Source organism: Mustela nigripes, chromosome 1, assembly GCF_022355385.1.
Source record: "Mustela nigripes isolate SB6536 chromosome 1, MUSNIG.SB6536, whole genome shotgun sequence".
NCBI classification, from domain to species: domain Eukaryota; kingdom Metazoa; phylum Chordata; class Mammalia; order Carnivora; family Mustelidae; genus Mustela; species Mustela nigripes.
Window position 1 is genome coordinate 116583506 of NC_081557.1, and position 14092 is coordinate 116597597.

Consider the following 14092-nt stretch of genomic DNA (forward strand, 5'->3'; position numbering starts at 1 on the left):
CTGAGTCACCAGACAATTCTTGACCAATCTTAGTGAACTAAGATTACTATTAATATATATGCTATTTTCTATTGATTATATTTGTTTTGGCTAGATTGTTAAAATTCAAATCCCTGTGGTAGAAACCATTCTTTTTCTTTTAATATGTTTAAACTCATCTCATTATTTTATAGTCTTCGCCTTGTCAGCATCAATGAATACTAATAGACTAAATGTAAGTTTATGTTGTATACATGGAAAGGTTTGCTTTCTTTACCAGTTCAGCATCAACTAGGTGAGAAACACAGATGGTATGGGCTGACAATTTTTGAAAGATTTTGCTATTACCTCTGTTACAAAGTATAAGAAATCTGTCTTGGAGTAAGAGACATGACTTCAAAGATTGTTAATGATTGATTATTCTAAGGACTGTGGTACATTTTCAATTTAAGAGTTGCATTTTTAGAGTGCTCTAGTTGTTGTCTGGGACATCTACAAATATTGGTATTGCCAATTTCCTACTTTTTAATGTGAGAGTGTTTTCTACTTTTAATATTGGCAATTCCCATATTCCCTGGAGTTGATTTCATGGATGTGTACTTTATAGATGAAAAGAAAACATAACTACCAATGTAATGTTCAATCCTCTGAAATGACTAGCAGGTCGAATTATATCATGCTGAGAATAGACAAGTATATTTTTTAAAAATAGGATGTATAGTATGGAAGACAAACATGTATTTCTCTTAAAATCACAACAACTTCAACTACACAGAACGCTAAAGTAGCTCACAACTTTCTTCTGTTAAACATGTTGGCTTACTTTTTCACATTTTCTTGCTAAAATTTCCATGGTCTTCCATAAGATCCTGGGAATTTGTAAACCTAATATATCCATATTTTAGGGATAAATAGCTTTTAAAGCATTTATAGTTCAAAATTAGGGTAAATGTTACCAGACTATACCTATAGAATAAGAATTAATTGTACAATAAGATAAGTAGTCATAGAATCTTTTAAACACAGCAGCTGGGAATTGACTAGGCTCTGCGCGTGAGTAACTGCCTTGGAGAAACACGTGGAAAGGTTAGAGAAATTTTAAAGATCCTTGGCTTTCTTGCTTCTACAGTTTCATTCTGGAATCTATTTTAAGCAGTAAAGAAAGTTCTAGATCCCCACTATAGCTGACCTTCAATTCTAATGTTTGGGGAAGAAAATAATATGGCATCTAAATGCTAAGATACAAGGTTTTATAAAAATTCATATACTATGGAACCATAAATTTCAATGGTTGAGATACATAATACTAAGAAAAATTATACTAAACTGCCTGTACAAAAGTTACAAACTTTCTAACATGGCTTCTTCAAAACAATCAGATTATCCGTATTAGAATTTTAACTTGCATGTGGGTAATTAGTGTAAAGAACACATTTGAATTTTCTCACCATTAATAGTTTTCTGTTGGGTTAATTGAAAAATTAGGGTTTGACATAGGGCTTACTAACTACTGCCTTGAGATGCTAACTGCGATATAGTTTTCCAGTTTTAAACAATCTGTAAACATTCATTCGAGGGGACACATTTCTTTAAACAGTTTGGAGTCAGCCATACAAATAATGTTATTGTTGCCATATGAGTCAGGACCATCAGAGTATTTTCTTAGTATAGTAAGACAATGATAAACATATACACCCAAGCAAAGTAAGTATAATACTTTTAAGATAAGAGATTTCTACCATACCAATTCTTCTGCTGACAAGTTGTCTTGTGGCTAGTATTTTTTCCATTCAAGTTTCAGGGATAAAAGAGACATTTTTTAATATTCTTAGATATTAAACAAGCAGTGTCTGTGAGTTTCTTTTGGGGGAATAAGTTCATTATGTTTCTATTTGCTTCTGACAGAATTCACTTAATTGAAACAGTGATGGAGAACTTTTGAAATAAGATGTGTAAAGTACAGAAAAATATATTCAAGTATTTCAGAGACATATTGAGACAATATAGTTTATCCTAACTCTACAATACCCAGTTTATCCCCAGGGAACACAAACAGCATGTCTGGCTCTAATCTGTCTTTAGTACAAGAATATATTCCCATGGTTTTGATTCACACACAGCAAATGAAGAAGACTGTGTTCAACTTTCAGGCACACAGTCCTCAAAGTAAGTAAAGAGTAAAAATTTCTTCCAGTTGTGGCATTTGCATTTAATGACAAACATGTTTTGTTTTTATTGTTGTTGTTGTTTTCCCCTCATAGTGTTTTATTTATAAAGGAGGGCAGTTTGGTCCTTCACTAGCAAAAATTGCTGAGTAAATGTTATTTTTTCATAAGTTATTTTTAAAAACTACTATTGGATAGACTAGAGCTCCATAACATTGAAAAATATTTAACTTTAAATGGCAGTTCTTGCTTTTAGTTTTAGTGTGGTTAAAGTTCAGAAAATAATACCATTTGATTCAAAGACTGGATTATTTTTTCCTCTTGAATCTGAGTTACTTATTTTCTTAATGTTTTAGATCTTTTTCTGTCAATCATTTGGCACCTTGAGTTTCCATGTAGCAAATCTGACCAACAATTAAATGTATCTAAAAAGCATTCTAGAACTTTTAAAAAATACAACAGTACTGATAAAAAATAATGCAAAAAATTGCCAAACTGAAAAGAATCATAGTCAGGTATAATTTCACCAATAACTCTATCATATATTTGTACTTAATTACACTGCGTGAAATGAGTTAATGCCCCATTGCAGTTAAAATAATTCCATGGGGTTGCTGATAAATTTTAAGTAAAAATTTTATTTAAAATTATTCACATCTAGTGCATGGCATATATATTGAAATAATTAATTCAGAAATACAAAACAACCAATCCTTATTTTATATAAATGACTTATCTATATAATTTAAAATTAAAATCTTCCCTCCTTACATTGGGAACTAAGAGTTTGAACGCATATAACTTTGATGGGAAACTGTTCTTGTTAAAAAAACTTTCATAAATCCATTTTTGTTTTAATTAAATTCATTTTTATCAAAATGTAAATACTACAATCCCATTGAATTTTAAAGTCTCATTCTAAGATAAAATATAAAAATCTTACTGAACTTTGTTCAATTATATCAAAACATTAAACATAATTACATACAGATAATTAATTAAGCAACTGTTAAAAATCCAACAAAACAAGGGTGCTGGCTTGCATTTTGCAGTGTTTGGCAATAATTCCAAATACACAGTTATAACACTTATTTAAAAACAATTCTCTTGTTTTCAGTATTTCCATCTTCATTCATAGAGATCTAAAGTTAAGAAAAGTAGATTTTATATATAATATGATCTCTTAAGCCATCTGTTTTAAATTTACAAAGAGGGACATTTTGTTTTCTAAACAATCAAATTTAATTTTAATTTTATAATTTGAATTTTTTTGGTAGTACATAAGTTGATCCCATAACATTTATATGTACAATCCTCTGTTACTGAGTTTTCTGCTGAATTAATTGATTACTCTTCTGTTTTGCAGCTACACTATGAGAAAATATTTTAAAGCCTCAAGCTACTGACTTTTAAATCTTCAACATTTCTGCTTTTTCCAGTTACAAAGTTAATTGTGTAAATTTTACTTTTGTAAGATTTAACGTCATTGCACTGAAAACCAAGAATTTCCAAAGCAGTTTTCACATGTACTATTATGTGATATTATATAACAATACAAACACATTGGCAGTAATACTTCCACTTACATGATATACAGTGAAAGGACAAATAATCTTAAATTAATATGAAATAAAATCCTCATAATATATATTTTTGTATCCATCAAAAGACTCTTAATCTGCCTTGTGACTTTGCATAGCATATCATAAAAATACCCACCCATATGCCATTTTAATATGATGGTCATCGTTTGTACGCCAACAAACCACACACGTATACACACACCTATGGCAAAGAAACTTTCTTTTGAATTGATCGTTTGCACTTGCATTCCCCCAGAGGCTTAATCTTGTTGCTGATGAATATCCTCATGCCTAAGAATTTTATAGATAACCCAGTAGAAAATATTAAAAATCAAAAAGGCTAATGGGAAACAGGCTCGAGAGATGGTGTCAATCTTCTTGGCTCTGTCGATAAAAACCTTCCTCATTTCATCAGGGCTTTTCGGCATTACCTGGACAGGATGGTTTGGACCCTTTGGGGTCACACCATCTTTTGCTTGCAGACAGGGTCCCATTCCATAGGCTGTGAAGCTGAATCGACTTTCCCTTACCTCATCATCCTGTCATAAGAAAAACAAAAGAAAACATTTTAGTCATGGAATAGAACCTGTATTTCAGAATCATGACTAAAACTTTATCATGATAAATGTTACCATTATTGTAACAGAAAGATAACTGAAGCATATAAAGATTGAGTTGCTTTTTTCCCCATTCAGGTTTTATTGATTTATCCTGTTGCATCATTTAAATGTGTCCACTAAGAAATATGAAACTCTTAACTAACGTGTTTATTGGGAAAACTACAAATTCTGGTATTGTCTCCATATTGCTAGAATAATTAAATAGAGAAAGAAAAAGAACCTAGTGGGATATTATGTGTTATATATTCATATACCAGGTTTGCTTTACATTATGTGTTTAAATGGGTAAATATACGATGTCAAAGGGCGAAATATCAAATCATTGACTGGATTTTTCTTTTTCATAGAGGTAAACTTTAATGTTTATTTCCTATGATTTTTAGATTACTTCACTGGAAAATACAGTCTAGCTTAAGAACACCGCTTGGTTTTTGTTATCCTCACTTAATGTTACTTCTCTCTTTTACACTAACCCATTTAGAAGACTAAAGATAGTCACATGTTCTAGTTTATATGAGATTACTTTTCAGGTAAATTGAGTTGAAGTTATAAATGAAATTTGGCAGAAGTTTATCTCATGTTAAGGAAAAGTGTTTATTATGCTCCAAAACCTATTATTTAAGTTACTATGTTACCTTTCTTTCTCTTGAATGTTGCAAATTAAATAGTTCTCCATATATGTGTGTGAAAAGAAAACCAAAATTTAAAAGAAAAATTGTTTCATGAAAATGTGATAAGTGAAGTGTGCTCATGATAGGAAAATATGGTATTTAGGAGTTTATAATTAAAATCATTAATGAGCAATTTACTTTAATGCACTTATTTAGAATGTAACAGTAGATGATTGCCAATTAATTGGATTTTTGCTACTAAAACTGAAAGTTAAAAAGATATTTTATGAAGTTGCTATAGCCCTCTCTTTTAACAGTAATATAGGAGACAAAAGTAATTGCTTCAAACACTTGAAAAATTATTTTGGGTCTATGAAAATAGAGGCTCAATGCACAGTATATTACAAAATATGAACATGAAAAATGGAAATTAAAATGGATTCTAAACATGAGAAGTTGAGCAAAGTTGATGTAATAATGTATAAAATGGTTTTTTGGGAATTATGGAGTGAGGCAAGTTCACATGACAAAAACATATAATTATTGGAAAATAGTTAAACCATAAGATTTATGAGCAGTTGAATTTTGAGGAAACAAATCTGAGATAAAAGCTGATGATCCTAATTACACATAACTACTGTTGTCATCTTATAAAAATAAGAAATTGATTTTTCAATACTCTTTAGTAAGGATGTTCATTTATACTGACAATTTTTTTTTTAGCCTCCATGGGAATTTTAAAGCTAAATTATTATTTGCCTTGAATTTCTCTGTTTTAGAAAAAAAATGAATATACAAGAAATTAAACAGTAAGTGCTAAATTAACATCCTCATAGTTTAGGAAATCATGCTGGTGTTTTCATTCCAGAAAAAAGGTATAGTTTGTTTGAATAATTTATATAACTTTGTGTGCACATCAGCTGACTGCTGAAGTATAAAACAGCCTCTTAACCTTCGTTAGCCCATGTGTTGAAAAAAAAATCCATCTCAAAATAGGGCAAGAGTCATTTTTCAATGAACATTTACAGCGAGTTATTGACATATTCGTTGAACCAGTTAAGAGATAAATTACAAAAATACTAAAGTTTTAGGATTCTAGCTGCTGTGTTTTGTAAAGTAGGGTTCCTTTACTTTCAGTCTCCCCTGGTTTTACTAAGAAACAACTGACATATACCTCTGTATCAATTTAAGCTGTACAGCGTGATGGTTTGATTTACATATATGGTGAAATGATGATCCCAATGGGTTTAGTTAATACCCATCATCTCCTAGAGATACAATAAAAGGAAAAGGAAAAAGTTTCTTCTTGTGGTGAGAACTCTTAGGACCTACTCCCTTTCCTGTAGGTCATACAGAAGCATTAGTTAGCTCATCATGTTGTAGGTAAGATAGAGTCCTAGTACTTATTTATCTTGTAACTGGAAGTTTATATCTCTAACCACTACTCCCACTTACTCCCTTTCTAACCATCTATTTGGAAGAACTTATTTTCAGACCTTAGAGAAACCTACCCCATTACTCATCTTGAAAATTTTTTTTTTTTTTACGATTTAAGCTATTCGTGGATCGGGCGGTTATTTTCAACGGTATCCTTCCACATAACTGTGAGTAGAGGGTTAACGTCAGACCTGGGCTGATGAATGACTGCTGCTTCTTTGCACATTTCCTTGAAAACAATAGAGTTAAGCTAAATGGGGAACATGGAATTGGGTACATTTACTGCACAGAGGTTGTTGTGTGGGGCCCGAAGGCCTTTGGCCTACGTGACCAGAATGTATACAGGCTTGGTCGGAAATCAAGGCTGTGGCTTCTCTGTGCCCAGGGGATAGATAATACAGGCCTTGACATTTGCCCGTGGCGTGCATCTCCATGCACCTGTGGATGAGGACAAGAGCAGCTGTGCTCTTGAGCGACTCCCTTGTCTCCCAGTGAGATGAAGATGCTCGGTCTGATGGGTTAGCTGCTTCCCATGCTCCCATAGGACCAAGTAAACTTCATAATAGGTTATAAAGCCTGTTGTGTCTGGGGGATTTGATTGGCAACTTTCATCTCGAATTTCAGCGGTGGCGACGGAAGTTGAACTGGCTTTCAGATTGTTTCACACTCACTATGGCTCAAAGTTCTGGGAGGGAGTTTGGTGAGAATGAGATCCTGATCCACCCTGGGTTTGAGGTTGCCAAAGCCCTGCAGAAAGTGACTGGGATAACTCTTGCTATTGGAATGTGGCTGACACAGAATTCTCCCTTGATGAACTGACAGATGGCTAATTAATGACATAGAACTGAAACAGACCAGGGTGAGGGAACTGAGAGGAAAGTGACTCAAAATGCAAGGAGTTTCTTCTCTTCTATTTCATTGATTATCTGTGAAACTGAAACCACTTGGCAGAAAGAGGAGTTAGAGCAAGGAGAGCAAGCAGCCTGGGCTCAGGATGAACGTGAAAGTCCATTGAAGACTTGGAAAGACTTGCATTTTATTCTGATAGGACTTCTTGGCAAACCCAGGGAAGCAACACTAGAAACTTGTGAGTATCCAACAGCCCTGTCCAATGGGAATCTAATGGGAGCCACAGACAAAAATCACGTGTATAATTTTCCATTTAAATTTCACATTGGTTAATTTTAATGAGATAAAAGAAAGAGGTAAAATTAATTTTAGTATTGTATTTTCTTTAATTCGGTAGGCCCTAAATGTGATTTAAACATTCCTTTGAAGTAAAAATTAAGGAGATAGTTTACACTCTTTGTTTCATACTAAGTCTTGAAACAGTGTATATTTATTTGTAATACACCTCAGATCAGACTCTACATTTCCAGGACTCGATAGCCACTTGTGGCTTAAATATACCATTTTGGATAAAGCAATAATAACATAAAGAAGCTGGGTCTCTTTACTGTGAAATAGCAGCCAGTATCTGGGGAATCAATCTGGGCTTTTTGGATCTTTAGGTTACTTGCCACAGGGATGAAAAAACATGAAAAATAATGTTGGCTGTGAATTCTAACTTTTAACTTGCAGCAGCTACTGGCAGTGGAATCAGTGACCCTTTTGACTAAAGCCTGGGGTGGTATGAGGCTGTGCTGAGAACCAGCACCCTGGTTCCCTCAACTCTGGTAGATGCTATGATTAGCAGCTCCAACAGGTATGGGTTCTCCATGTTCTCCTTTTGGAAAGGCAGGAGGGTGTATATGACTCATGGGGATGCTTGCTCTGACAGCTGCCATGCTGGTTTCACTGATGGGAAAACTATCTGGGCTATTCAGAAGAAAGATCACGGCCGGAGATAAATCTATTAGCTCTCTTTGGGTGACTTTTAAGACACAGAATGAAAAATGACAGGAGTCCTATGAAAGATTTCCTGGCACATGATTGCCAGCTGGGAGGAAGGAAATCTGTTGCAGTTCAAGCAGCTGCTTCCCTTAAGGAACCCCGTTAAATCTGCTTTCATCTCAAAAGTTAAATCAATGATGCCGATGGGGAATGGAAACAGAAGGCCCTGAAATGGGCTGCTGAGGTTCCTTCATCCTTTCAGGCAGTTGAAACAAAGAAGAGTGGCTTTGAAGGTCACGCTCTCCTTGCCCAGTCCCGAGTGGGATAATCAGTGGATGTCATCACCTTTGGCTAAATGCATAATTGGAAAGGCCGCGACATGTGAATGAACAATCTTGCCGTTTCTGGCTTGAACTTAATCTTGGGCTGTTGTTTGTTAGCCCAGCTGTAGTTGGATGGATGTCCTAACATGGGAAGCCCTAAGAACTGTCTCAAACTTCCCCTGTGGGAACCATTAAACAGCACAAGATTCCGGGAAGGTAAACGAAATTCTTAGCTCTGATTAAGGAAATACTGGAAGCAGGGGAGGGAGCTAGTCCTTCATTTCTCCAGAAGATCTAGGTCGATCTGGCTTATGATAAAGCTAAACGAGGCCTGCACTCCGACTGCTGACCACTTGGGGTCACTAAAAAGTCGCCCAACAGCTTCTACCGTGGTAAATGGTAAAAACTGAAGAGTTTCAGGACAAAGGAGGCTGGCATGACTTTTTTTTTTTTTTTCCTAGATTTTATTTTTAAGCTATCTCTACAGTCAATGTGTGGCTCAAATTTACAACTCCAACAACTCCAAGATGAAGAAAGAGTTGCATGTTCCACCAACTGAACCTTCCAGGTGCCCCAAGTCGGGTCTGCTTGGGCAGACTTGAACAGGGCTCTCCTTCCCCCCTCCGTCCCCCACCCAGGGCTTTCCTTTCAAGGTCGATATAAAGGAAAAAATCTGATGCTGTGTGTCTTCAGGTGGGGTAGACCCAATTAAGGAAACCTGAATTCTCCTGCATATTATCACAGCCTGGTTGGAAACAGTTTGGTCCAGGTCACTTTCAAAAGGAAGTTAGTTAATGATAAATGGTAGTTTCCCTTTCTGAGGAGAAAGTCAAGGGCGGGTTTAGAAACTAGTGACTAGGGAGAGGAGGCTAACTAATCCAGCTGAAATTCAGGGCCCAGCCTGTCCCATTTCTGGAAATAATCTGGGTAAACCAACTAGACACAATTAACACACAATAAAGGACAAACTGTTATCTCTTCTGCATCCCACAATGAGAAAACCAGTTGTAGCACTATTTGAAATTTGGCAGATACATTTTTATTTCTATGGGCCTCTTGTATAAAGTGACTAGAAGACAGTCTGAATTGGAAAGGGGAACAGGGCAAACAGAGAGGTCTGAGGCAGGCAATAGCCCAAGTAACCTCTCTGAGACCTGAACATTCATCCCTGCTAGGGGCATCTGCTACTAACACACCTAGATTGGCATTTCTGGAAAAGGCTCAACAGTGGTGCCCTAAAATGGCTGCCAGAATTCAAGACTAGAAAGCTCTCCATGCTGTGAGTAGGTTTAATCTATTTGAATGACAACTACTGACATTCTCCTGTGCTTTGGCAGAAACAGTCCCCAAACCGAAGGAACCTGAAAGGCATCAGCCTATACTTAGGTTTAAAATACCTATCACGCTGGGGCACCTGGGTGGCTTAGTTGGTTGAACGACTGTCTTCGGCTTGGGTGGTGATGCGGGGTCCTGAGTTTGAGTCCTGCATCAGGCGCTTTTCTCAGCAGGAAGCCTTCTTCTCCCTCTGCCCCCCAACCCCACCCCACCACCCTGCTCATGCTGGTGCTCTCTGTCTCTGTCTCTCTCTAAAGTAAATCAATAAAATCTTTAAAAAAATAAAATAAAATACCCATCATGTTATGATAGGTAATGTCAGAAAGGTATTTCAATGTTAGTGACCTAAAAAAAAATGAAAATGATATTATTTAGGAACAAGCTAAGGGGATTTACTCAAACAAAGTAAATCATGGCCTGTTTGACAATGGACCAGAGATGGAATCTCTAGTTGAGCTTCCTGGAGTAAGTGATATGAACCTCATGATTCTCTTCCCACCGAAACAAAACAGGTCACCTGGTTGACCAATGGAAACTTTTACAGAGAAGATCAGGGCTCAAACCATAGCTGAAGTCAAATTGAAAAAAGTGTAGTTGAAGAAAGAAAGGTAAGTCTACAAAATGGGCTGACTTGAGAACCAGCATGTGTGGCAGCATCAGGAGAACTGGTTCTTCCTCTCAGAGTCAAAGACTCCTGACCTTAGCCAGTGGTTTTGCCTCAAGCTCAGGCAAATGGGTTGGTCAGGTGGACATTTAAGAACATCCCAGGGTGGCTGATGAAACTCCTTATGAATATTCCAGAGCAGAATTAAATTAGGTCAGGTAATCCCTGCCTAGTTGCTGTCTCAGAAGGGGACTAGAAAGCCAAAGCAGATGTCTTGGACTGGCCATGGAAGTGGTCGTGGTGGTGTCCAAACCACGCAGCAATGGACAAAACCGTGACAGTCCTCTATTGTGCAATAGAGCCACTGATGTAGTGGGATCTTGACCTGAATATTAATGAAAGAAAATATTGCTTGAACATTGCCTTTGAGCTAAATCTCCTGAGAGTAAGTGCTAACACAGAGCTGGCAGATGGAATAGTAAGGTCTTTGATTATGGTTCCTGGAGGATTCAGTGGATTTTGGCAGAAATAGACAGTGAGTCCATCTTGGTCTTTGTTTACACTGTTAACAAGCCACAGCTGAAAATACTATTAATGGCTTGGAACAAAGTGTTTTTATATCAGTCTGTGCTCCTGAAACAGATCTCATTGGAGAAAGGAATACATTTAAGCATGACCATGGTATAAAATGGCCCAAGAGAACAACATAAAAAAGACACTTAAATAGAAGTTGGAATGAGCAATTAAAACACTTGTTACTGAAGATAGGGTGACAAGGACGTGAGCAGGCTAGTTCACTGGATGAGTGTGTCGGTCATGTAGCTATGAATGACCATAACGAGGAATGCCTTTAATAAGTTTCTAGTGTCTGATGATGGAAGTGTGAGGGTCAGGAGCAATGCTGGGACACAATTCTGTCCTTCCCGCCTCACGGGTACTTCTTTTGTGTTATAACAGTTCTGATGGAAAATATGAGTATATATTGTATACTTGATATAATGGTTCTAGGACCACGATTGCATTTTCTAGCTAAAGGGATCATTGCTGCTTATGACACATATCTTTTTCTTTTTAAACTAGGAAGATATCCATACTCTCTGTTTGTGAGGGGACAAAAATATCTGATGTGTTTGAGTCCCATGAAACTTCTCCATTAGAGGAAGATACTTTCTTTGCTCTTTCTCCCGCCTTTTGACCATCTATAAAGTTAAGTAAATGACATATGAAATCAAAGCTTATTTCTATCTCGTAAGCATGGTTGCTTCCTAAAACCGGTAATCAGGGTTTTGGTGTGGTAATGAACAAAGCTACTTGATATTTAGATTTTTTTTTTAATAGAAAAATTGACACACTGGAACAATTTAAACTTAATCATCTTTAGGTAGCGTGGGTCCCTTATAAAATTTGACAACAACTTATAAGATTACCATCATTCTACATGCATGCAATAATGATAGTCTTGGGGAAGGCAATGTTTCTCATACAAGGCTAACACCTGTCTTGGCGTCACTGGGAGGAGTTGCTGAGATCCAGTTTTCTAGATAGGCAATTGTGGAAGTTCAAACTTAATAGCCTTTAGGTTGTCCCACCACCAAACTCTCTAGGTGACCAGAACACACAGCCAAGTTGTGGAAACAAGCATTTCCAAGAGGCACAAAGTATCTATCTAGTAGTTTTGAATTTTTAGTGATGCAACAATCTTTGGATTCTTCTAATACTGTAATTTAGATTAATTTAGATTTTAAGTGGCACTTTATGAAAACATAGTCTGGGATAACTTTTGTGTTAGTATTTAACTATTATTTTATTATTTAATAATTTCTGCTTTTAAGGAAAGCTGTTTCTTTTTCTTTTTTTTTTTTAAGATTTTATTTATTTATTTGACAGGGAGAAATCACAAGTAGATGGAGAGGCAGACAGAGAGAGAGAGAGAGGGAAGCAGGCTCCCTGCTGAGCAGAGAGCCCGATGTGGGACTCGATCCCAGGACCCTGAGATCATGACCTGAGCCGAAGGCAGCGGCTTAACCCACTGAGCCACCCAGGCGCCCCAGGAAAGCTGTTTCTAAGTAGGACTATACACAAGGCAATCTATATGATCCGTGTCTTTATCCGTTTTTAAATCAATAGCATCAACGGGTATCCTGGACAATTGGCTTCAGGTAATTATGCGTTACAGTGTGATTTGGTGCATTATTGTTCTCAAAAGCACCTGGAAGATGATTTCACTAATGTATCATATTTCCAATTAATTGTGGAGTTGAAAAAATAGAAATTTTTGGAATTTCAGTAAAAACACTTCAAATACTTATTCCCTGGTAATGGCAATGACACCAAGATATTGAGGAGAACTTAGGTCCTAAAAATTTGAAAATAGGTTGGGTATTTGCAATTATGAAACATATGTGCTAAGAGAAGCAATTTTCAATTATTTCCTATGTCGCAAAAACATTAGATGATCCAAATTTAAAATCTGACTCAAGACTGACACTCAAAATGCAAATGTATAATTAAGCATTTATCACCTGTTGCCTGGAGCATGGATCACCTTCAAATTTAACTCTCAAATTCTTGGTTTCTTATCCCAGGGAAGGAGTATAGCACTATCTAGCAAGGTTTTTTAGGGTGAGGGAAAGAATATAAAATCCTTAATAAAGTACTCAAATTAAGGTTATTGTATTTTTCAATATTTTGTTTATTATAATTGTGTTATTATGCATAATACACAACCTGAAAGGAAACTACAAATAACAACTGGAATCATTGTCCTCTTAGATATTTTAAATACCAAACTCTCAACAAAGTACTATGTAAAATAGGCCGGCCCAGTTGCTGACTCTGTAAATGGCCTTGCGCTTGGGTACTGTTGCACTAAAAATTAACCAAGGGCATAAAACTGAAGAGATAATGTTTCTGCCATAACCTTCACTGTCATACTGTTATAATAGATGGGTTTTGCTATCTGACTGCTAAGATTCTTTGCAAATCTAGTTTCTGCAATCAAGGAGTCATCAGTGTTTTGAACATGTTCTATGAAACAGCACAAGTATTTTGGATGTGCCCGTGAGATAAGGCACATGGATACATCTTGCTTCTTCAGAAACAGGATATCAGTTCTGTTGGGTCAGCTTGCAATCTGGCCCAACAGTCCAGATGGCCAGAGAATGAAGGAGAGAACAAGGACCCTCGGACTGCGAGGGTGATTTTTTTTGTTGTTGTGCTGTTAAATCACTGGGCTATAGCAGTTCCCCCCCTCCAAAGGCTACACTTAAAATAATAATTTTAAGAATGGATGAAACATTTCCAATAGATTACTATTAATATTAGATTATTAGAAGGAGCATCAAACTATTTTATAATTAAAGTAATTTCTTTGTTTTGTAAAACTCAGTCTTAAAATTACCCTGTGTTTATGTATGTTTAGCTGTACAGTGATATTCTTTATTCCAATTAGTACTCAAATATTTCTTGGGCATAATTCAGTTTTCTGCAGTCATCTTCAGCTATGAGCAAAGGGCCAAATGAGCAAAGGGTTTAGACAAACACCTAAAACTTTTGTATCCAACACTATGTGTTAGCCAATATTTGATATTCATAAAGTTAAG

General features: G+C 36.1%; 1 protein-coding gene across 2 annotated transcripts in view; it reads right to left on the reverse strand.

Moving 5' to 3' along the window:
- Positions 1-3987: 3987 nt before the first annotated feature.
- The window catches only part of GLRA3 (glycine receptor alpha 3), a 192184-nt gene continuing 182079 nt past the window's right edge, over positions 3988-14092 (reverse strand). For both annotated transcript variants that reach the window (XM_059393328.1, XM_059393318.1), the window contains one exon: positions 3988-4266. In XM_059393328.1, the coding sequence (XP_059249311.1) occupies positions 3988-4266 (279 nt within the window). The remainder of the gene's footprint in view (positions 4267-14092) is intronic.